Raw genomic sequence first — 25,303 nt, forward strand, 5'->3', positions numbered from 1 at the left:
ATGTTCTGTCTGTCTGTCTCTCTCTCAAAAAATAAAATAAAAATTAAAAATAATAGGCATCATAGTGGGTGTGAAGTAGTGTTCATTGTGGTTTTAATTTGTATTTCCCCAGAGACTAGTGATGTTGACCATTTTTCATATGCCCGTTGGCCATTTGTAGATCTTCTTTGGAGAAATGTCCACTCAAGCCCTTTGCTCATTTTTAAAAATTGGGTTGTCTTTTTGTTGTTGAGTTATAGGAGTTCTTTACTTATTCCGGATATTAATCTCTTATTGGATATATGTAGTTTTCTTTTGTTGTAATGTTTTTGGCTGGCTTGCCTCATAGAATGAGTTAGGAAATGTTCTTTCCTCTTCATTTCTTTTTAAAAAGACTTTGAGAAGGTTGGTATTAATTATTCTATAAATGTTTGATATCATTTATCACTGAAACCATCTGGTCCTGGGCTTTTCTTTGTTGGTGGGTTTTTTGATTACTGATTCAATCTCCTTATTATAGTTTTATTCAGTTTTTCTATTTCTTTTTTTTTTTTTTTTCTTTTTTTATTTTTTTTTTTCTGAAATTTATTGACAAATTGGTTTCCATACAACACCCAGTGCTCATCCCAAAAGGTGCCCTCCTCAATACCCATCACCCACCCTCTCCTCCCTCCCACCCCCCATCAACCCTCAGTTTGTTCTCAGTTTTTAACAGTCTCTTATGCTTTGGCTCTCTCCCATTCTAACCTCTTTTTTTTTTTTTTTCCTTCCCCTCCCCCATGGGTTCCTGTTAAGTTTCTCAGGATCCACATAAGAGTGAGACCATATGGTATCTGTCTTTCTCTGTATGGCTTATTTCACTTAGCATCACACTCTCCAGTTCCATCCACGTTGCTACAAAAGGCCATATTTCATTTTTTCTCATTGCCATGTAATATTCCATTGTGTATATAAACCACAATTTCTTTATCCATTCATCAGTTGATGGACATTTAGGCTCTTTCCATAATTTGGCTATTGTTGAGAGTGCTGCTATGAACATTGGTGTACAAGTGGCCCTATGCATCAGTGCTCCTGTATCCCTTGGATAAATTCCTAGCAGTGCTATTGCTGGGTCATAGGGTAGGTCTATTTTTAATTTTCTGAGGAACCTCCACACTGCTTTCCAGAGCGGCTGCACCAATTTGCATTCCCACCAACAGTGCAAGAGGGTTCCCGTTTCTCCACATCCTCTCCAGCATCTATAGTCTCCTGATTTGTTCATTTTGGCCACTCTGACTGGCGTGAGGTGATACCTGAGTGTGGTTTTGATTTGTATTTCCCTGATAAGGAGCGACGCTGAACATCTTTTCATGTGCCTGTTGGCCATCCGGATGTCTTCTTTAGAGAAGTGTCTATTCATGTTTTCTGCCCATTTCTTCACTGGGTTATTTGTTTTTCGGGTGTGGAGTTTGGTGAGCTCTTTATAGATTTTGGATACTAGCCCTTTGTCCGATATGTCATTTGCGAATATCTTTTCCCATTCCGTTGGTTGCCTTTTAGTTTTGTTGGTTGTTTCCTTTGCTGTGCAGAAGCTTTTTATCTTCATAAGGTCCCAGTAATTCACTTTTGCTTTTAATTCCCTTGCCTTTGGGGATGTGTCGAGTAAGAGATTGCTACGGCTGAGGTCAGAGAGGTCTTTTCCTGCTTTCTCCTCTAAGGTTTTGATGGTTTCCTGTCTCACATTTAGGTCCTTTATCCATTTTGAGTTTATTTTTGTGAATGGTGTGAGAAAGTGGTCTAGTTTCAACCTTCTGCATGTTGCTGTCCAGTTCTCCCAGCACCATTTGTTAAAGAGGCTGTCTTTTTTCCATTGGATGTTCTTTCCTGCTTTGTCAAAGATGAGTTGGCCATACGTTTGTGGGTCTAGTTCTGGGGTTTCTATTCTATTCCATTGGTCTATGTGTCTGTTTTGGTGCCAATACCATGCTGTCTTGATGATGACAGCTTTGTAGTAGAGGCTAAAGTCTGGGATTGTGATGCCTCCTGCTTTGGTCTTCTTCTTCAAAATTCCTTTGGCTATTCGGGGCCTTTTGTGGTTCCATATGAATTTTAGGATTGCTTGTTCTAGTTTCGAGAAGAATGCTGGTGCAATTTTGATTGGGATTGCATTGAATGTGTAGATAGCTTTGGGTAGTATTGACATTTTGACAATATTTATTTTTCCAATCCATGAGCAGGGAATGTCTTTCCATTTCTTTAAATCTTCTTCAATTTCCTTCAGAAGCTTTCTATAGTTTTCAGCATACAGATCCTTTACATCTTTGGTTAGATTTATTCCTAGGTATTTTATGCTTCTTGGTGCAATTGTGAATGGGATCAGTTTCTTTATTTGTCTTTCTGTTGCTTCATTGTTAGTGTATAAGAATGCAACTGATTTCTGTACATTGATTTTGTATCCTGCAACTTTGCTGAATTCCTGTATCAGTTCTAGCAGACTTTTGGTGGAGTCTATCGGATTTTCCATGTATAATATCATGTCATCTGCAAAAAGCGAAAGCTTGACTTCATCTTTGCCAATTTTGATGCCTTTGATTTCCTTTTGTTGTCTGATTGCTGATGCTAGAACTTCCAGCACTATGTTAAACAGCAGCGGTGAGAGTGGGCATCCTTGTCGTGTTCCTGATCTCAGGGAAAAAGCTTTCAGTTTTTCCCCGTTGAGGATGATGTTAGCTGTGGGCTTTTCATAAATGGCTTTTATGATCTTTAAGTATGTTCCTTCTATCCCGACTTTCTCAAGGGTTTTTATTAAGAAAGGGTGCTGGATTTTGTCGAAGGCCTTTTCTGCATCGATTGACAGGATCATATGGTTCTTCTCTCTTTTTTTGTTAATGTGATGTATCACGTTGATTGATTTGCGAATGTTGAACCAGCCCTGCATCCCAGGAATGAATCCCACTTGATCATGGTGAATAATTCTTTTTATATGCCGTTGAATTCGATTTGCTAGTATCTTATTGAGAATTTTTGCATCCATATTCATCAGGGATATTGGCCTGTAGTTCTCTTTTTTTACTGGGTCTCTGTCTGGTTTAGGAATCAAAGTAATACTGGCTTCATAGAATGAGTCTGGAAGTTTTCCTTCCCTTTCTATTTCTTGGAATAGCTTGAGAAGGATAGGTATTATCTCTGCTTTAAACGTCTGGTAGAACTCCCCTGGGAAGCCATCTGGTCCTGGACTCTTATTTGTTGGGAGATTTTTGATAACCGATTCAATTTCTTCGCTGGTTATGGGTCTGTTCAAGCTTTCTATTTCCTCCTGATTGAGTTTTGGAAGCGTGTGGGTGTTCAGGAATTCGTCCATTTCTTCCAGGTTGTCCAATTTGTTGGCATATAATTTTTCATAGTATTCCCTGATAATTGTTTGTATCTCTGAGGGATTGGTTGTAATAATTCCATTTTCATTCATGATTTTATCTATTTGGGTCATCTCCCTTTTCTTTTTGAGAAGCCTGGCTAGAGGTTTGTCAATTTTGTTTATTTTTTCAAAAAACCAACTCTTGGTTTCGTTGATCTGCTCTACAGTTTTTTTAGTTTCTATATTGTTTATTTCTGCTCTGATCTTTATTATTTCTCTTCTTCTGCTGGGCTTAGGCTGCCTTTGCTGTTCTGCTTCTAGTTCCTTTAGGTGTGCTGTTAGATTTTGTATTTGGGATTTTTCTTGTTTCTTGAGATAGGCCTGGATTGCAATGTATTTTCCTCTCAGGACTGCCTTTGCTGCGTCCCAAAGCGTTTGGATTGTTGTATTTTCATTTTCGTTTGTTTCCATATATTTTTTAATTTCTTCTCTAATTGCCTGGTTGACCCACTCATTCGTTAGTAGGGTGTTCTTTAACCTCCATGCTTTTGGAGGTTTTCCAGACTTTTTCCTGTGGTTGATTTCAAGCTTCATGGCATTGTGGTCTGAAAGTAAGCATGGTATAATTTCAATTCTTGTAAACTTATGAAGGGCTGTTTTGTGACCCAGTATATGATCTATCTTGGAGAATGTTCCATGTGCACTCGAGAAGAAAGTATATTCTGTTGCTTTGGGATGCAGAGTTCTAAATATATCTGTCAAGTCCATCTCATCCAATGTCTCATTCAGGGCCCTTGTTTCTTTATTGACCGTGTGTCTAGATGATCTATCCATTTCTGTAAGTGGTGTATTAAAGTCCCCTGCAATTACCACATTCTTATCAATAAGGTTGCTTATGTTTATGAGTAATTGTTTTATATATTTGGGGGCTCCGGTATTCGGTGCATAGACATTGATAATTGTTAGCTCTTCCTGATGGATAGACCCTGTAACTATTATATAATGTCCTTCTTCATCTCTTGTTACAGCCTTTAATTTAAAGTCTAGTTTGTCTGATATAAGTATGGCTACTCCAGCTTTCTTTTGGCTTCCAGTCGCATGATAAATAGTTCTCCATCCCCTCACTCTCAATCTAAAGGTGTCCTCAGGTCTAAAATGAGTCTCTTGTAGACAGCAAATAGATGGGTCTTGTTTTTTTATCCATTCTGATACCCTATGTCTTTTGGTTGGCGCATTTAATCCATTTACATTCAGTGTTATTATAGAAAGATACGGGTTTAGAGTCATTGTGATGTCTGTATGTTTTATGCTTATAGTGATGTCTCTGGGACTTTGTCTCACAGGGTCCCCCTTAGGATCTCTTGTAGGGCTGGTTTAGTGGTGACAAATTCCTTCAGTTTTTGTTTGTTTGGGAAGACCTTTATCTCTCCTTCTATTCTAAATGACAGACTTGCTGGATAAAGGATTCTTGGCTGCATATTTTTTCTGTCTAGCACCCTGAAAATCTCGTGCCAATTCTTTCTGGCCTGCCAAGTTTCAAAAGAGAGATCAGTCACGAGTCTTATAGGTCTCCCTTTATATGTGAGGGCACGTTTACCCCTTGCTGCTTTCAGAATTTTCTCTTTATCCTTGTATTTTGCCAGTTTCACTATGATATGTCGTGCAGAAGATCGATTCAAGTTACGTCTGAAGGGAGTTCTCTGTGCCTCTTGGATTTCAATGCCTTTTTCCTTCCCCAGTTCAGGGAAGTTCTCAGCTATGATTTCTTCAAGTACCCCTTCAGCACCTTTCCCTCTCTCTTCCTCCTCTGGGATACCAATTATGCGTATATTATTTCTTTTTAGTGTATCACTTAGTTCTCTAATTTTCCCCTCATACTCCTGGATTTTTTTATCTCTCTTTTTCTCAGCTTCCTCTTTTTCCATAACTTTATCTTCTAGTTCACCTATTCTCTCCTCTGCCTCTTCAAGCCGAGCTGTGGTGGTTTCCATTTTGTTATGCATTTCGTTTAAAGCGTTTTTCAGCTCCTCGTGACTGTTCCTTAGTCCCTTGATCTCTGTAGCAAGAGATTCTCTGCTGTCCTGTATACTGTTTTCAAGCCCAGCGATTAATTTTATGACTATTATTCTAAATTCACTTTCTGTTATATTATTTAAATCCTTTTTGATCAGCTCATTAGCTGTTGTTATTTCCTGGAGATTCTTCTGAGGGGAGTTCTTCCGCTTGGTCATTTTGGATAGTCCCTGGCGTGGTGAGGACCTGCAGGGCACTTCCCCTGTGCTGTGGTGTATACCTGGAGTTGGTGGGCGGGGCCGCAGTCAGACCTGATGTCTGCCCCCAGCCCACCGCTGGGGCCACAGTCAGACTGGTGTGTGCCTTCTCTTCCCCTCTCCTAGGGGCGGGATTCACTGTGGGGTGGTGTGGCTCGTCTGGGCTACTTGCACCCTGCCAGGCTTGTGATGCTGGGGATCTGGCGTATTAGCTGGGGTGGGTAGGCAAGGTGCTCGGGGGCAGGAGGGGCAGGCTTAGATCGCTTCTCCTTAGGTGATCCACTTCAGGAGGGGCCCTGTGGCAGCGGGAGGGAGTCAGATCCGCTGCCGGAGGTTTGGCTCCGCAGAAGCGCAGAGTTGGGTGTTTGCGCGGAGCGAGCAAGTTCCCTGGCAGGAACCGGTTCCCTTTGGGATTTCGGCTGGGGGATGGGCGGGGGAAATGGCGCTGGCGAGCGCCTTTGTTCCCCACCAAACTGAGCTCTGTTGTCAGGGGGCTCAGCAGCTCTCCCTCCCTTTGTCCTCCAGCCTTCCCGCTTTCCGAGCAGAGCTGTTAACGTATGACCTCCCAGACGCTAAGTCGCGCTTGCTGTCGGAACACAGTCCACCCGGCCCCTCCGCTTTTGCAAGCCCGACTCGGGGGCTCTGCTTGGCCGGCGAGCCGCCCCTCCGCCCCGGCTCCCTCCCGCCAGTCCGTGGAGCGCGCACCGCCTCGCTGCCCTTCCTACCCTCTTCCCGTGGGCCTCTCGTCTGCGTTTGGCTCCGGGGACTCTGTTCTGCTAATCCTCTGGCGGTTTTCTGGGTTATTTAGGCAGGTGTAGATGGAATCTAAGTGATCAGCAGGACGTGCGGTGAGCCCAGCGTCCTCCTAAGCCGCCATCTTGCCGCAACTCCCCCCCAGTTTTTCTATTTCTTACAAGCCATTTCTGATAGTGTCTTTCCAGAATTTTTTCTATTTCATCTAAATTATCCAGTATGTTGGCATAGTTTTTTGTAGTATTCTCTTAAAATCCTTTTAATTTCTGTAATGTTGATAATAATATCCCCTCTGTCATTTCCAATTTTAGTGCTTGGAGTTTTCTCTTTTTTTCTTTGTCAACCTAGCTAAAGATTTGTCAATTGTGTTGATCTTTTCAGAGAACCAACTTTTAGTTTGTTGGTTTTTTTTCTATTTACTATTTTGCTTATACCCTTTAATTAAACTAAACCCTTCGTTCTGTTATCTTTGGGTTTAGTTTGCTCTTCTCTTTTTTGTTCCTTAATGTGTACAGTTCTGTTATTGATTTGAGATCTTTTAAATAAATTGTAGGCATTTACAGCTATAAAATTCCCTCTGAGTGCCATCTTCATTGTACACCATAAGTTTTGTTTTATTGCATTTTCTTTTTTGTTTGTTTTATTGTGTTTTCATTCATTTCAAGGTAATTTTTAATTTCCTTTGTGACTTTTTTCTCTACCCATTAGGTTGACAGGTTATTTGTTTGTTTGTTTGTCTTTTCCTTTCAGCACTTTAAAGATTTTATGACATTGCTTTTGGCCTCCATTTTTCTGGTGAGAAATCCACTCTCATTCGTGTTTTTGTTCCCCGGTATATGTCTTTTTACTCTGGCTTTTCTTTATTTGTTCTTTATTTTTGCTCTTCATTGATTTGATTAAAATGTTCCTACATGGGGGAGCATGGATAACTCAGCTGGCTAAGCTTCCAACTCTTGATTTCGGCTCAGGTCATGATCTCCTAGCCCCATGTTGTTGTTGGCACTGAGTGTGGGGCCTCCTTGGAATTCTTTCTGTCTCCCTCTCTCTGCCCCTCCCCCACTCATACTTGTGCACATGCTCTCTCTCTCTCAATAAATAAATAAACTTTTTTTTTTTTTTTAACAAATATTCCTGCTTGTAGTTTCCTTTGTATTTATCCAGATTGGAGTGTGCTGAGCTTGGGTTGGTGGGTTTATATCTTTCCTCAGTTTTAGAAACCTCTTAGTAATTTTCAAATATTTCTTCTACACATTTATTTGTCTCTCCATCTTCAAGGGCTCCTGTTTAGTGCACATTAGGCCATTTGATATTGTTCCACAGAGCTTGGGCTCTCTGGGTTCCCCCCCCCCCTTTCTTCTCTTTGTTTTAATTTGAATACTTTTTATTAACCTCTTGGCCTATCTTCAAGTTCACTGGTATTTTCCATTGCTATGTCCAGTCTCCTGTGAAGCCTGTTTATTCAAGTCTTTATTTCTTACATTTTCCCCCATTTTCAGCATTTCCACTTAGTGGTTATTTTTCATCATTCTGTGTCTCTGCTGGAATTGTTCTGTTCTTCCTGCATTTTGTCCACATTTTACAAACTAGGTCTGTTATCATCTTTATCATAGTTTATCATAGTTATTGTAAATGCCATGCTGACCACCTTGTGGTCAGCTTATATTGGCTCTCTGCTCTCTTGATCATAGGTTATTTATTTATTTATTTATTTTACCTTTTCATGTATCTTGTATTTTTTTTTTTACCATGTGCTAGACATTCTGTGTGAAAGAATGGTAAAGATTGGAAAAAATGATATTTATCTTCAGAAAAGGACATGTCCTTTATGTTTTTCTCAAGCTGCTAGAGTGGGAGTTCAGTCAGTCTCATTTGTAGTTGATTTGTGTTTGAGGCTGTTATAACTTTAGTTTGATTCCATTGTACAACTGGCTTCAGATGTTTTGAGGCAAGATCAGGACTTTCCTTTGCTAGGACCCCATGTTTGAGCATCGCAGATTTTCCAAAGATGTTCTGCTGTGCTTCACAGAGTTCCAAGCCTCAGAACCGTGGAAGGTCTCTCCCTGTTTTGTAGCCTCATTGGTAGGTCTTTGGATTACTAGGGAGTTCTCTTTGCTCTCCAGTCCCCCCTTTCGCTTTCCATACCTTAGGAGATCATTTTCAGCCTTGTATGTCCTCCTCTGGGCTTTTGAGAGCAGGCATCCTGTGTGCTGTAATGGCTTGGTATGCTTCTGAGGTATTTCCGTCAGCTCTTCTGTCCTGATCTCAAATGTTAGAAGACTCAGTTTAGTAGATTATTGCCTATTTGTGACCAACCATGAGCTCTCTGAAGACTATGTGAAAGACTTGTCGAGTGGATTCAATCTCCCACTGTGCTGATTTTCTTAAGATTCTAATTTGCCATGCCAGCCTACATGCAGCTATAAAATTTTGGGTGTCTTTTACAAAGCCTATCTGTCCCGGATTCTTCCTCCTCTTGCTATTGCACCAGGAATGAAAGCAGCTGTGCGCGTGTCTCTTCTCTCCTATTGAGAACTCATCACTTTCTGGCATTAGTTCATTTAGGATTCTTCCCTTCTCTGCTTGATTTTTTTTTAAACTGTGGTTTTGTAGTTTATTTGGCTTGTTTAGATTACTAGGGGGAGAGAGAGATGAGCTCCTTTGCAAACAGACTGGAAATAGAACATCTGAAATGTGTTCTCTTGTACTTGTTTTTCAGATTAATATATTTTGGTGGCTATGGGTGTAGGAGACACAGTGAACTCCAGGACTGTTTTGATGTTCATGATGCATCTTGGGTAAGACAGTAACCACTGTTTACATTTTCCTCAAATTTAGTATCCCCTTAAAGTCTCTAGACACAATGAGCCCAATCTTTCTCAGTTTAAATTGCCATAATTGACACTGTGGAAAAAAAATGTGTTTTCTTTCTTTTGGATTTAGATTCAGTTGGAGGAAGTTCTCTCACCTAGTGGTATTAGCCTTCATGGCTACTGGCAGAGTAATTTCTTACATTCATCACTCACACCTGCTTCTGTTAGACAAGTGGTGACTTTAGCACAACTTGGAAAAACTTTGTTCATAGATAACCAGAATGGCTGTTGCTGATACACACCTCCTTTTAGGTATGTCCACCAGAACTATTCATAGCTCAGACTGGCCTCTGTAATGCAGTAAGTTGATAGTGACATTACCTTTCCTACGTCTTACTGGTTAGAGAATAATCTATTACTAATGAAATAAGACATGACATAAAAATGAAACCTTTTAAGAGATAACTTAAATTTTTTTTTAATGTTTATTTATTTTTGAGAGAGAGACAGAGACAGAGAGAGACAGAGAGGTAGGGGCAGAGAGAGAGAGGGAAATAGAATCTGAAGCAGGTCCAGGCTCCGATCTGTCAGTACAGAGCCCAATGCGGGGCTCGCACTCTTGAACCGAGAGATCATGACCTGAGCTGAAATGGGACTCTCAACCAACTAAGCCACTCAGGCGCCCCTAAAAGATAACTGTAAAAACCATTGATCCCAGGGGTGCCTGGCTGGCTCAGTCGGTGAAGCATGTGACTCTTAATCTTGGGTTTGAAAGTTCAAGCCCCATGTTGGGTATACAGATTACTTAAAAATAAAATCTTAAGCTAAACCAAACCAAACAAACACAACATTGATCCCAGCACCAAGATACATAGTAACTCTTTGGTTTTACCTTCTACTAGCGTATAGTATTTTTGTACATTATAATATAAATATATATGTACACTTCATGTATATGTTTTTGTATACGGGTATTTAAAAAGTTCTCTGTGTATTTCCATGGTTTTTGAGTTTTAAAATAAAATATGTGTAAAGCTTTGCTACTTACAGTATTACTGATAATTTTCAGAACTATACATCCCCATTACTTCTATCTAATTTTTTTACTCATTTTTTTTTCTCCTCTAGTACAGGTTAGGCTAAGGATCATGTCCTGAAGTTTCTGGTGTACCAGTAGATTTTTTTCTCTTAGATTTTAAATTAAGTAAATCATTTAGTTTGTTTAATTTGTTTCACAAGTCCTGCCAAAAATGAATGATGTATTTCTGGCACAAAACATAAAACCAACACAGTAGAGTAGTAACAGAGGATTTCAACAATCCAGAGATGCTAAATATAGTATAACTGCTAAATGGGTACCTCGCTGACAGTTTTGTTTCCTAGAAGACAAAGAAGAGAGTGAGCACAAGTTTGACCTATGCGAACAAACTGCTTGGTTAAATAGAAGTGGTTGGAACTCTTTGGAAACAAGAACCATGGTCCCCTAAAATTCCTAATTGCAAAGATTAGGAATTCTGAGCATGTACTCTAGAAAAACAGATTGCAAAATATAAATGTCATTCTGTTCTTTGCAAGTTTAAAAGAGACAATCCTTGAGAGGATTGGCAGGTTATCAATGAGTAAAGTTATGATTCACTGGAAGCAATGCTATGAGAGGACAAGTTGCCAGGTGGTGGCTGTTACTGGCCTGGAGGCGACACTTTGTGAGCCACTGCTGTACGCGTTAGCTTTATGACTATGCTAACACTTAACTCTATTTTTGTAATGGTGCCTATTATTTCACTGGTAAATATGCAATTAAATTTATAACATTAATCTAAAATTTATAAAAGCTTTTAAATATTTAAAAAACTTCTGTTTTAGGAAGAACAGATATTCTGGGGGTGGCATAATGATGTTCATATATTTGATACAAAGACACGGAGTTGGTTCCAACCAGAAATTAAAGTAAGTATTGTAAAAAGTTACCTTTCTTTATATTGATATATCCATTGATAGTTTAAAAGGATACAGTTTTGCTAAGTTATTTGGATTTAAGCAATTGAGTTTATATTTATATATTAAGGGGGTCCCCGAGTACTGTCACTAGTAGTTTTTTTTTTAATCACCTATTTTTCTCCAGGTTAGCTAAGGTTTTCTAGAAAAATCTTCTAAAGAGGGTTCCATCATCATTCTTTAGCCACAAGTGTGATGTCCTTATTTAATAATGGCACTTTTAAAATGTCCTTTTATAATGAAGTCCACAATTTTAAAAAGCCCATATTTCATAAACTCTTGAAATCTACATGCGGTTATAGCATGACAAAAAATACATTATTAATACTCTTTCAAGTGCTGGTGAACAAACACAAATTCAAGTTGGTTTAAGATAAAACGAATTTTCACATGGAGAGAAGTCTGTTTTAGAGTGGCTCACACAGTGGAAGAGCTGCAAGGGTTTGAGCCTCAGGAACTTGCCCAAGTTACTCAACAGCAACAATGTTTTCCATCTCTGTTAGTTTCTCTCTGCTTCTCTTTATATGCTATCTCCGTTCTGTCTACTGCAGACCAGCCAGCTCTTTTAGGAGGGAATATGGTCCTGGCTATCCAAACAGTCTTTTCTACTGGTGCTGTATTCTTTCAATGTCTACAAATAAGTCTTAGAAAAGGACTCTGGTTGTATTTGGGCATGTTCCCACTCTCTACAATGGTCCCTGTTGCCATTGCTCCCTTGTTGCCTGAGGCCCAAGTCTCAGGCCTACCCTAAGGGAGCAGGATTTTGTGGCTGACGAACTCACCAGAACTGTGCAGAATGGAATGCTGAACAGGCAAAACCAAAATTGTCCACTAATATGCATATATGACATACATACATTTGAATTTTAAGATTTATGTCTTTTGTTAATGAAATAAAAGCATTTTATCTCTGTTCACATAATTATATTGGAACAAGCAAGTGCAGAGAAAATTGTTGAGAATGGATCTACTGAAACTCATCCTAGATCTTTTTCAGGCATCTGTACCCTCTATTTAGAGAAAAATCAGGGATCTATAGCTATTGAAGGCGAATTTCTAGAACATGCTCCTGTAGGGGCACCTGGCTGGCCCAGTTGATGGAGCATGCAACTCTTGGTCTCAGGATCATGAGATCAAGTTCCATGCTGGGCTGGAGCCTACTTTAAAAAACAAAAAAAAGGATGTGCTCCTGGGGATGAGGGAGCTGAGGTACTTATATTTGAACTTCAAGTCTTTCTCTGGCTCCTTCTTTCCCTTCTTACCTCAGTTCATAGCCCTCCCTTCCTGCTGTAGTAGTCTTACATGCACATGTCCCTAATTTAGTTCATATTTACCAATATTTTCACTGTAATTTCTCTGATGATTTCTTCAAATAAGTTTTTATATTATTTATATTTTATCTGAAAGTTTTTCTGACATGGTTGTAGCTGGAATCCACTCTCTTCATTTTTTAGGGACACTCTTAAATTACTTTATTATTTCCAAATATCAACATCAAAAGACAAGGCAGCATGGTAGAGTGTACCAATTATTGGTGTAAAAGTTGAAAAAAATTGGAATTGCATTCTAATTCTGTCATAAAAGAGCTATGTCCTTGAGATAAGCCATGTAGTGTGTGATCTGTAAAATAGAAGGGTTGAAGGTGTTTTTCCTACATGGGATTTTTATCCCTTAAGAACAGTATGTTAGTAATTGGGATCTTTGAGTTATTTTCAGTATTTCAAGCAACTTAATAAGCATTGTGCATTATTTATGCAGTTACAGATTAATGCAGATGCCATTTCTTTGTTTTTGTTTAGAATTATGTGAACTCGTTCAGAAGCTTTAGGTGGTTATGAGATGTATTTGATAAAAATTCAATATTTGTTGCATAGTAGATACGTTTATAGTAGAATAATTTTTCCAAAATTTCAGATCAGGGGTGGGGTAATAATAAAAACTATGTTTTGCTGGAATGACTGGGGACCACATTTCAGAAGGTTCTCTCTCATTTATTTGTTAAATTGGTAATATCTGAATAATTTCTTACTGTATTGGTTTCGGGACAGTGATTCAAGTAAGCCTGAAAAGTCGAGGAAATTCTGATATTGAATGTAGAGTTTAAACTTCCTGTGCCCACATTCAGTAGCCAATGTGCTGAAAATGTTGAAAAGGTTCTTTTAGAACTTGGAATGAAATGCATAAAGAAAGACTCCTACCATGAACACGTGGAAATTATGCAGAAAAATTTCCCTTAGAATCTCTTTAATTCATCTACCCATTATACTCTGTCTTTACCCATGAATACAAAACTTCTCCAGAGAAAAGATCTGCTGTATTTGTTCAAAGTAAAGTGTAGAAAAGTGTTATTAGTTAATGGGAAGAGTTTTAGCAAGCTACAAAGGACTGTTTGGCTTAAAGTAAGAGTGAAAGTTTTACTGTGGAATTTGAGATATCAAGAGTTTTAGGGGGGCAGATTTAATTTTTCAGGGTCTCTGAGATTATTACACTGTGCACTGCTTGCTCACAATATTACCTCAGGGGTGGGGGGGGGGCGGGGAAAGGGAAGTGAGGAAAGAATAGTTTAAATTTGATTTTTAAATATTTATATTTCAAGGTGAAATTTACATGAAATTTTATTTTGCCAAATAGTGTCAGGCATTTAAGAAAAACACTTTATTCATTTTTTTAAATTTTATTTTTTATTTTTTAAAATTTACATCCAAATTAGTTAGCATGTAGTGCAACAGTGATTTCAGGAGTAGATTCCTTAGTGCCCCTTACCCATTTAGCCCATCCCCCCTCCCACAACCCCTCCAGCAACCCTCAGTTTGTTCTCCATATTTATGAGTCTCTTCTGTTTTATCCCCCTCCATGTTTTTATATTATTTTTGTTTCCCTTCCCTTATGTTCATCTGTTTTGTATCTTAAAGTCTTCAGATGAGTGAAGTCATATGATTTTTGTCTTTCTCTGACTGACTAATTTCACTTAGCATAATACCCTCTAGCTCCATCCACGTAGTTGCAAATGGCAAGATTTCATTCTTTTTGATTTCCAAGTAATATATATATATATATATATATATATATATATATATACACACACACACACACACACACACACACACACATACATACCACATCTTTATCCATTCATCCATCGATGGACATTTGGGCTCTTTCTATACTTTGGACTTTTGTGAATTATTGAATTATAGTGCTGCTATAAACAGGGGGGTGCATGTGTCCCTTCAAAACAGCACATCTGTATCCCTTGGATAAATGCCTAGTAGTGCAATCGCTGGGTCATAGGGTAGTTCTATTTTTAGTTTTTTGAGAAACCTCCATACTATTTTCCAGGGTGGCTGCACCAGCTTGCATTGCCACCAACAATGCAAAAGAGATCCTCTTTCTCTGCATCCTCGCCAACATCTGTTGTTGCCTGAGTTGTTCATTTTAGCCATTCTGACAGGTATGACGTGGTATCTCATTGTGGTTTTGATTTGTATTTCCCTGATGATGAGTGATGTTGAGCATTTTTTCATGTGTCGGTTGGCCATCTGGATGTCTTCTTTGGAAAAGTGTCTATTCATGTCTTTTGCCCATTTCTTCACTGGATTATTTGTCTTTTGGGGGTTGAGTTTGAAAAGTTCTTTATAGATTTTGATACTAACACTTTAGCTGATATGTCGTTTGCAAATATCTTCTCCCATTCTGTTGGTTGCCTTTTAGTTTTGCTGATTGTTTCCTTCTCTGTGCAGAAGCTTTTTTATTTTGATGAGGTCCCAGTAGTTCATTTTTGCTTTTGTTTCTCTTGCCTCTGGAGACAGGTTGAGTAAGAAGTTGCTGAAGCCAAGGTCAAAGAGGTTTTTGCCTGCTTTCCCCTCGAGGATTTTGATGGCTTCCTGTCTTGCATTTAGGTCTTTCATCCGTTTTGAGTTTATTTTTGTGTATGGTGTAAGAAAGTGGTCCAGGTTCATTCTTCTGCATGTCGCTGTCCAGTTTTCCCAGCACCACTTGCTGAAGAGACTGTCTTTGTTCCACTGGATATTCTTTCCTGCTTTGTCAATGATTAGTTGGCCATACATTTGTAGGTCCATTTCTGGGTTCTCTATTCTGTTCCATTATTTTATTCATTTTTTAATGTTTGAGAGAGAGAGAGAGAGAGAGAGAGAGAGCGAGCGGGAGAGGGACAGAGAGAGAGGGGAGACACAGAATCTGAAGCAGGCTCCAGGCTCTGATCTGGCAGCACAGAGCTCAATATGGGGCTCTAACTCACAAACCATGAGATCCTAACCTGAACCGGAGTCAAATCTCAACCGAGGGAGCCACCCAGGTACCCCTAAGAAAAACACTTTAAAAAGTAAAGGGAAACAAAAGTAATATAAAAACAGGGAGGGGGACAAAACAGAAGAGACTCATAAATATGGAGAACAAACTGAGGGTTGCTGGAGGGGTTGTGGGAGGCGGGATGGGCTAAATGGGTAAGGGGCATTAAGGAATCTACTCCTGAAATCATTGTTTCACTATATGCTAACTAATTTGGATGTATATTTTAAAAAATAAAAAATAAAAGTAAAAGAAAAAGTAAAGATCAGGGTGAGTAAATTTCATTCTTGAAGAGCAGTATTTATCTATAATCATTACTATTTACAATTAACTTTTTAAAAAATATTTATTTATTTTGAGAGAGAGAGAGAGAGCAATTAGTAGGGAAGGGTCAGAGAGAGAGGGAGAGAGAGAGAGAATACCAAGCAGACTTCATGCTGTCAACACAGAGCCATACGTGGGGTTCGTTATCACCAACCGTGAGATCATGACTTGAGCTGAAACCAAAAGTCAGGTGCTTAACCAACTAAGTCACCCAGGCGTCCCTACAATGAACTTTTGCATCAGGGTGTTTATTGAATTATAGGGGTAATGGTGACTAGGTAGTCAGGTATTTCTCATACTGAGCATGAGTGTGACTTCCTTAGAGATGTTTCAAGTTTTGCACTCTTTTTCCTCCTCTCTGCCTGCAGGGTGGAGTCCCACCGCAGCCGCGAGCCGCGCACACGTGTGCAGTTCTTGGAAATAAGGGCTATATCTTTGGCGGACGTGTTTTGGTTAGTATTTTTCATGAAAATGATATTTTTATGTGTGCTACTGCTCACAAAAATTATTTTCTGATTTGGGGGAACAACTGAACATTCAAAGTATCTAGGTAAATAAAATGCCATTCAATATTAAATTTTATTTATCTTCCATCCCCTAAACAGACTATACATGAGTAATCACACATGATTTATAAATCATATTTTAATGAGGAGAATCCTTCACTTCTGTGCATAACCAGAAAAGCTTAATGTCTTAACATTTAAATCCTATTAGTTTAAGGCCTTTTCTTCCTTTCTCTCTTGACACATTAATAGGGTAGCTCTATAGTAATTTGATTAATGCTTAGCATTGTTTCTTCATATGTCAACTTCTGATGCTAATAAGTAAAAATAAGTAAGATGGAGATAGTCTATCTTTAACCTGAAGTAATTTTAAAACCAAAATTTTAGTCCATGAAAAATGTGAAACAGGCACTAATTTAACACACTTTTATTTTAGCAAACTAGGATGAATGATTTGCACTGTCTGAACTTAGATACCTGGACTTGGTCTGGAAGGTACGTTTGAAATTTAAGTATGTTTTAATCGAAAGGCATTTGTGTGTGTGTGTGTGTGTGTGTGTGTGTGTGTGTGTGTGTTTGGGATCATAATCCAAATTTGAGTTTCTAAAACTGAATTAGTATCTTTTTCCTTCAGATTATATGTCTAAGCAAGGAATATACAGATTTAAATGCAGAGTTTGTTCTTAACCAAATTATATAAAACATGAGAATACCAGAGGTTGAAACTTGATTATGTAAAGGTACTGGTTTTATTCTAAGTATTCTTGAGAACTGGCCAGTAGAGGAAACGAAGGAACAGTTTGTTGGTGTCATCACAAGTAAACAGATAATGAAGTATGTAAAAGATTTTTTTTTGTGGTTCAAAATATACATTTAACAATAGAATAAATATATTTAGGTATCACTTCAGCTGTTCATGTAGTGATATGGAATCAGAGCCATATATTATTCCAAAATAGAAATACCATTAAAAATGAAACTCCAAAAGTGCCAGGAAAAAAGTATAGCAGATTGTCTTTAAAATCTTGGCATGGAGCAATCCCTATCAAAAGAACACCAACATTTTTCACAGAGCTAGAGCAAACAATCCTAAAATTTGTATGGAAGCACAGAGACCCCAAATAGCCAAAGCAATCCTGAAAAAGAAAACCAAAGCTGGAGGATCACAATTCTGGATTCAAGCTGTTTTATAAAGCTGCAATCATCAAGACAGTATGGTACAGACACAAAAACAGACACCCAGATCAATGGAACAGAATAGAAAACCCAGAAGTGGACCCACAAACGTATGGCCAACTATTCTTTAAAGCAGTAAGGAATATCCAATGGAAAAAAGACAGTGTCTTCAGCAAATGGTTGGTGGGACAGCACCTGCAGAAGAATGAACCTGGACCACTTTCTTACACCATACACAAAAATAAACTCAAAATGGATGGAAGACCTAAATGTAAGACAGGAAGCCATCAAAATCCTCGAGGAGAAAGCAGGCAAAAACTTCTTTGACCTTGGCCTCAGCAACTTCTTACTTGACCTGTCTCCAGAGATAAGGGAAACAAAAGCAAACATGAACTATTAGGACCTCATCAAGATAAAAACCTTCTGCACAGAGAAGGAAATAATCAGCAAAACTAAAAGGCAACTGATGGAATGGGAGAAGATATTTGCAAATGACATATCAGCTAAAGTGTTAGTATCAAAATCTATAAAGAACTTTTCAAACTCAACACCCAAAAGACAAATAATCCAGTGAAGAAATGGGCAAAAGACATGAATAGACACTTTTCCAAAGAAGACATCCAGATGGCTAACAGACACATGAAAAAATGCTCAACATCACTCATCATCAGAGAAATACAAATCAAAACCACAATGAGATACCACGTCATACCTGTCAGAATGGCTAAAATGAACAACTCAGGCAACAACAGATGTTGGCAAGGATGCGGAGAAAGAAGAACCCTTTTGCACTGCTGGTGGGAATGCAAACAGGTGCAGCCACCCTGGAAAACAGTATGGAGGTTTCTCAAAAAACTAAAAATAGAACTACCCTATGACCCAGAAATTGCACTACTAGGTATTTGTCCAAAGGATACAGGAGTGCTGTTTCAAAGGGGTACATGCACCCCAATGTTTGTAGCAGTGCTATCGATAATAGCCAAAGTATGGAAAGAACCCAAATGTCCATCGACAGATGAATGGATAAAGAAGATGTGGTACATATATACAATGGAGTATTACTTGGCGATCAAAAAGAATGAAATCTTGTCATTTGCAACAACGTGTATGGAACTAGAGTGTATTATGCTAAGGGAAATAAGTCAGAGAAAGACAAATATCATATGGCTTCACTCATATGTGGAATTTAAGATACAAAACAGATGAACATAAGGAAAGGGAAGGAAAAATAATATAAAAACTGGGAAGGAGACACACCGTAAGATACTCTTAAATACAAAGAAACTGAGATTTGCTGAAGGAGGGGTGTTGGGTGGGGTGATGGCCTACATGGGCAATGGGTATTAAGCAGGGCACTTGTTGCTATGAGCCCTGGGTGTTATATGTAAGTGATAAATCACTAAATTCTGTTCTTGAAATCATTATTACCCTATATGTTAACTAGTTTGGATGTAAATTAAGAAAATAATAATAATAATTTAAAAATCTTGGCATGGAGAAAGTTTTCCTAAAAATGGTTATAAACCCAAAATTATTAAATAAAAAGACTGACTTATAAGATCACTTAAGAATTCAATTTTTCGGGGCGCCTGGGTGGCTCAGTCGGTTAAGCGGCCGACTTCCGCTCAGGTCATGATCTTGCGATCTGTGAGTTCGAGCCCCGCGTTGGGCTCTGTGCTGACAGCTCAGAGCCTGGAGCCTGTTTCAGATTCTGTGTCTCCCTCTCTCTGATCATCCCCCGTTCATGCTCTGTCTCTCTCTGTCTCAAACATAAATAAACGTTAAAAAAATTAAAACAAAACAAAAAAAAGCTACTTATAAGAATTCAATTTTTCTGGGGGCCCCTGGGTGGCTCAGTTGGTTAAGGATCTGACTGTAGGTTTCAGCTTACGTCATAATCTCACAGGTTTGTGAGTTTGAGCTCCACGTAGGGCTCTGCACTGGCGGCTCAAGCCTGCTTGGGATTTTCACTCTCCCTCTTTCTGCTCTCTCTCTCTCTCTATGAAAATAAATAAATGAATATTTTTAAAAATATTCTGTATGTAGTTTTCTGTATAGAAAACTATACCAAAGCTAAAAGAAAAATTGGAAAATACAAACAAAAACCAAACTGGAAGTCACATTGCAGTGTTTTTAACAGGGCCTAAATCCACAAGAACTCAGAAAATCAGTAACAAAAGGACAAATAATCCAGCAGAAAAATGGACAAAGAACATAAATGAACAACTCACAGAAGAAATACAAATGGGCAAAGATTATTTTAAAGAGACGTTCAACTTCAGAGACAATCAAAGAAATGGAGCTAAAAATAATTACAAATGCTCAATGTGTGCTGAAGTTGTAACAACATAATTAGTGAGAGCATAAATTGGTACAGTTTTTCTGGAAGGTAGTTTGGCAATATATTTAAAATGTAAAATGGAATTTCTGCTTTGATCCAGAGTTTCCCCAAAGACAGTAAGTGTGTGTGTGTTACAACATTATTATAAAAGCAAAAACTAGAGGTCAACCTTCATGTTCACATTTGGGGATTATTTAAATCATGGTACATTTAGCCAGTGGGCCATCATGCTTCCTTTACCAAAGAAAGTTACACTTCATAGAAATATTCTACAACATATTAGTTGAATGAAAAAAAAGTTGCAGAATAGAATGTATGATCCTATTTATGTATTTTTAATAAACATGTTTATATGTGTATTAAAGCCTAGAAAGATTATACCAAATTATTATTATTTCTTATTGCTAGAGGATAGGATTATAAGAGAACTCTCCTTTTTAAAAATACTTTTGGAGCGCCTGGGTGCCTCAGTTGGTTGACCGTTCGACTTCGGCTCAGGTCATGATCTCACAGTTCGTGGGCTCGAGCCCCGCATTGGGCTCTGTGCTGACACCTCAGAGCCTGAAGCCTGCTTTGGATTCTGTGTCTCCCTCTCTGTCTACCTCTCTCCCACTCACCTCTGTCTCTCTCTCAAAAGTAAACATAGAAAAAAATAATAATAAAAATAAAAATATTTTTGTTGGGATGCCTGGGTGGTCAGTCAGTTAGCGTCTGACTTCAGCTCAGGTCATGATCTCACAGTTCATGAGTTTGAGCCCCACGTCAGGCTCTGTGCTGATAGCTTAGACCCTGGGTCCTATTTCAGATTCTGTGTCTTCCTCTCTCTCTGCCCCTCCCCTGCCCACCTCTGTCTTTCTCTTTCTCAAAAATAAACATTAAAAAAATTTTTTTAAATATATACATATTTTAAAAAAAAATTTAATATTTATTTATTATTGAGAGACAGAGAGAGAGCACGAGCATGGGAGGGGAAGAGAAAGAGGGAGACACAGACTCCGAAGCAAGCTCCAGGCTCTGAGCTGTCAGCACAGACCCCAATGGGGGGCTCGAACCCACAAACCACGAGATCATGACCTGAGCTGAAGTCAGTCACTTAACCGACTGAGCAACCCAGGTACCCCTAAAAAAATGTGGTTGTTGAATGTTTTGTAACCAAAACGATTCTTATAATCAATACAAAAAATAAAAATATTTCCATTTTAGAAAAAAATATCTTCCACAAATGGCCCGTATTATTCTGGAACATTCCAGAATGCTGAAGAATGATGCCTTCTCACCTCCTGAATTATGAGTTAAACTTTTGTACTTATGTTTGTAATTTTCTAAGAATAGGACAGTATTTTTAAAAAATCTTCAGAGGTTTGTCCTGGATCTGGAATGGCTCGCATGCTTTTATTTTGAAGCTAGAATAGCTAGCATTTTAAGGCAAAGAAACTTTGGGAAATCGTACAGCAAGTAAACCAGAGTAAAAGGAACAACAACAAAATCCCATAATATCCTCAAGGAAATCAGCTGAAAATATAAAATTAAACATGGGCCAACAGTAAAAAGTTACAGACATGAAAATGGTTATGTTGAAAAACTGGGGAAGTTATATTGATTAAACAAGATGATGTTGAATATGCATTGTGAATTAACTAGGACTTTTTAATGTTCAGTCTGTGTTCTGTAACCAGGTGGAATAGACACTAAGTGGAAAGATTATTTAAATTCATCTAAGAATTTAAGAATATTTTTAAAATCTTAATGCAGGTGGAGTTCATAAAATCAGCTGTTTTAAAAGTAGTGAAGGCAGTTTTTTCCCCTTTAATCTGAGATGATCAAAAACCTTTTTATTTTGACTTTTTATTTGACTAACCTAGATTTTTCTATTTTTTTTCCCTTGCCACAGGATTCCTGTTAATGGAGAAACCCCCAAACATCGGTCATGGCATACTTTAACACCAATAGCTGATGATAAACTTTTTCTATTTGGTGGACTAAGTGCAGACAATATTCCATTAAGTAAGTCAACTAAAGTGTAGCCTACAATTATTATCTCATTCTTTTTTCTTAATTGTATTTGATATTTAAGGTGTCTCTTTTTCAGATTTTCTGGTTTACCTTTATTCCCAACTGTATGATTGCATTAAGAATTAGAAAACCCTTTGCTTTAGTATCTTTGGCTCTCCATGTTCTCCTGTTTCCTAGATACATAGAAAAGAAAGGGTAGTTGAACCTAGATGAATTAAAGCCCCTTTCAACTATAATATTCTGTGATTCTGTGCCTTCCTGATTTTTGATCCCAGTACAGTGTAGGCTGGAATGGGGATTAGAACAGTCTTCCCCAGAAGGCTCTGAAAATATAAGGTGGGAAGGCAGTTGCTTCTCTTTCTGTTCCAGAACTGTAAAGAAAGTGCTTAGCCAGAATTTTTAAACTCCTGTCACTGCTGATCCCAATAGCTATGGTTTTGTAATGCAGGTTTTTTTTTTTTTTTTTGGCAGTAAAACTGTGGCATCAGGAAAGACAAATGACTAAGTATCCACTTCCTAGTTTGACATAGTTGATGTTTCATGTTTTCTTAACCCAGAAGTTTTCCATGGCTAGGAGTGTTTTCATAAGAAACCTTATATACCATTAAACTCATTTATATAATTCCATGTGGAATCTGGAAACACGTATTTATTTTTCAACAAAAATGCATCAAGCATCAGCTTTGCATCCAGCAGTCTGCTGGACAACAGACAAACTCCAGAGGCTGGTTAGAGAAACAGGGATTTCTAGCAGGGGATGTTAGTTATTGCAGATTATTATGCTTCTCCAATCTGAAGGTTCGTAATTAAAAGAGATTTGGAATCTAATAACTAACATCTATTTTTTCATTAGGGGTTGTTTAATAGAACATCTTTTTGAGCTCTACTGTTTCTAATTCCTATTTGCTGATTTTGGTCATTGACCTGTGGGAAATTCTATGTCCTCTTAGTCCAGTCAGTTTCCTCCTGTATAGATTTAGTGTAACATACTGGTATTACATGATACTTAGAAGTTATTTTAATCTTGTTGACTATGATAATGTCATTGTGATTATGTATGTGATAATGCCATTATCATTCTGGAAAAATATGTCTCCTTTTAAAAGCCATGTTTAGTGAAGTATATATGGGGAAAATGACAGGAGATCTAGGATTTGGTTTAGAATAACTGAGCCACAAGAGTAACAAAAAAGAGAGAAATGGAGAACATGTAGCAAAATCTTGATAGTTGTTGAACCTGAGATATGTGAGGGGTCATTATCATGTTCACTCTACCTCTCTATATCTTTGAAAATTTTTGTGAGAAAATATGCATACACACAAAAGATAGTTGCATAAATATAGCATGATAAATTTTGGGGGAAATGTACAAAGACCTAATCCTAATTTCTTAACTGTCATAATATTGCAGGTGATGGTTGGATTTATAATGTCATAACAAATTGTTGGAAACAACTTACACACTTACCTAAAACAAGACCCAGGTAAATATAGAACTTAAAGAATAGTAAAATAGTTAAGAATTAATCAAGTATTAAATACAGCACTGATTTTATAGTGTTTGCCTTTAAAATTGTAAATCATCAAGAAAGATATCTTTCAAATAAGCTTGATGTTACCCAAATAATTTAATAATCATTTCAAATTATATCTGATTGTTAAAAATGGTCTATTCTGTTTTCATCCATATTTGCATATTTGAAAACGTTACTCTTTTAGGTAACTGTATAATCTTGCCTCATAAATACGAAAAGCCTAAGAAATTGGAAGTATCATATAATGTTAATATTTTTAATAAGTAGACAAGAATGGATTTGGCTTTAGTAGTTATTTGGTTTTGGAAGAGGTTTATTGCAATTTAATGAGAAAATAACTTTCATGTTAATAAAATAGATGGCAGATATATATTTTTATTAACTGATATATTCACTTATATGAATTTTTGAAAAAGAAACATGTTAGTTATTTGTGACATATTATAGAGAAAAAAATTGTAGAAACAGCATATTATTATTAGACTACAGTTGATCCTTGAACAACACAAGTTTGAACTGCATGGGTCCACTTATTATATGGATTTTTAAAATAAATAAAATACTACAAATATATTTTCCATATGATTTTCTTTTTTTCCCATATGATTTTCTCTCTTTTTTTTTTTTCTAAGAGAGAGAGAGAGGGAGAGGGAGTGGGAGAGGTGCGTGGGGAGGGATAGAACTTGAGAGAGAGAATCTCAATCAGGCTCCATGCTCAGCAGGGAGCCTGACACTGGGCTCAGTCACACGACTGTGAGATCATGACCTGAGCTGAAATCAAGAGTCAGATGCTAAGCTGACTGAGCCACCCAGGTGCCCCATCCCATATGATTTTCTTAATTACATTTTCTTTTTTGTAATTTGAGTGTAGTCGACACACGATGTTACATTAGTTTCAGTGTACAACATAGTGATTTGGCAAGTGTATACATTGTGTTACGCTCACCACAAGAATAGCTACCGTCTGTCACCATACAATGCTACTACAGTGCCGTTGACTATATTCCCTATGCTGTACCTCTTATTCCCATGAGTTATTCATCTATTACTGGAACCTATATCTCCCACTTCCCTTCACCCATTTTTGAAAAATATTTATTTATTTATTTTGAGAGAGAGAGAGAGAGAGTGGGGGAGGGGCAGAGAGAGAGGAAGAGAGAATCCTAAGCAGGCTCCATGCTGTCAGCGCAGAGCCTGATGCAGGGCTTGATCCCACAAACCCATGAGATCCCGACCTGAGCTGAAATCAAAAACCAGAGGCTTAACCAACTGAGCCATCCAGGCACCCCATCCCGTCACCCATTTTGGGTTGGTTCTCTGTATTCATAGGTCTGATTTTGGTTTTTATTAGTTTGTTTATTCATTTGTTTTGTTTTGTTAAGTAACATTTTCTTTAGCTTACTTATTGTGAAAATACAGTGTATAAACCATATAACATACAAAATATGTATTAATTAACTATGTTATTTGTAAGGCTTCTGGTCAACAGTAGGCTATTAGTGGTTAAGTCTTCAGGATCCAAAAGTTACATGCAGATTTTCAGCTCTGTGGGGTATCAGTGCCCCAAACCTCGTGTTGTTCAAGGGTAAACTGTACAGAGAAAACAACATTAATATTGTAATTCTTTTTTTTCCCTAATTTGAGTGAGTAGTATAATAAAGATATATTCATAGGAAATTGAGAGTCAGAACATTTATAATCATTATAGTTAGTAATAGATTTTACTGTTTTCATGCCATGTATTTAAGGATTTTTTTGCTACAGATTATGTATACTAGTGTGAAGTCAACTTAATGACATGCATTTCAGAAGTTTAATAAGTGACAATGAAGTAACTTACTTGAGAAAAAAGCTTGAAAAAAATTGTATATATTTCAGTGTGTACATCTATATTAATATGCACAAAAAATTTAGAGTTTATCATAATTACATAAGTGATTCTTATATTTTCATGTG

At 37.7% G+C, this 25,303-nt stretch overlaps 1 protein-coding gene across 1 annotated transcript in view; it reads left to right on the plus strand.

Annotated features, from left to right (window-relative positions):
- KLHDC1 (kelch domain containing 1) overlaps positions 1–25,303 on the plus strand; it is a 60,788-nt gene that overhangs the window by 20,516 nt on the left and 14,969 nt on the right. Inside the window, exons 5-10 of the mRNA XM_043556088.1 lie at positions 9,056–9,134; positions 11,013–11,096; positions 16,145–16,228; positions 16,719–16,777; positions 21,691–21,803; positions 23,224–23,296. Coding sequence (XP_043412023.1) covers positions 9,056–9,134; positions 11,013–11,096; positions 16,145–16,228; positions 16,719–16,777; positions 21,691–21,803; positions 23,224–23,296 — 492 coding nt within the window. The remainder of the gene's footprint in view (positions 1–9,055; positions 9,135–11,012; positions 11,097–16,144; positions 16,229–16,718; positions 16,778–21,690; positions 21,804–23,223; positions 23,297–25,303) is intronic.

This window comes from Prionailurus bengalensis, chromosome B3 (assembly GCF_016509475.1).
Source record: "Prionailurus bengalensis isolate Pbe53 chromosome B3, Fcat_Pben_1.1_paternal_pri, whole genome shotgun sequence".
Taxonomy (NCBI): Eukaryota; Metazoa; Chordata; class Mammalia; order Carnivora; family Felidae; genus Prionailurus; species Prionailurus bengalensis.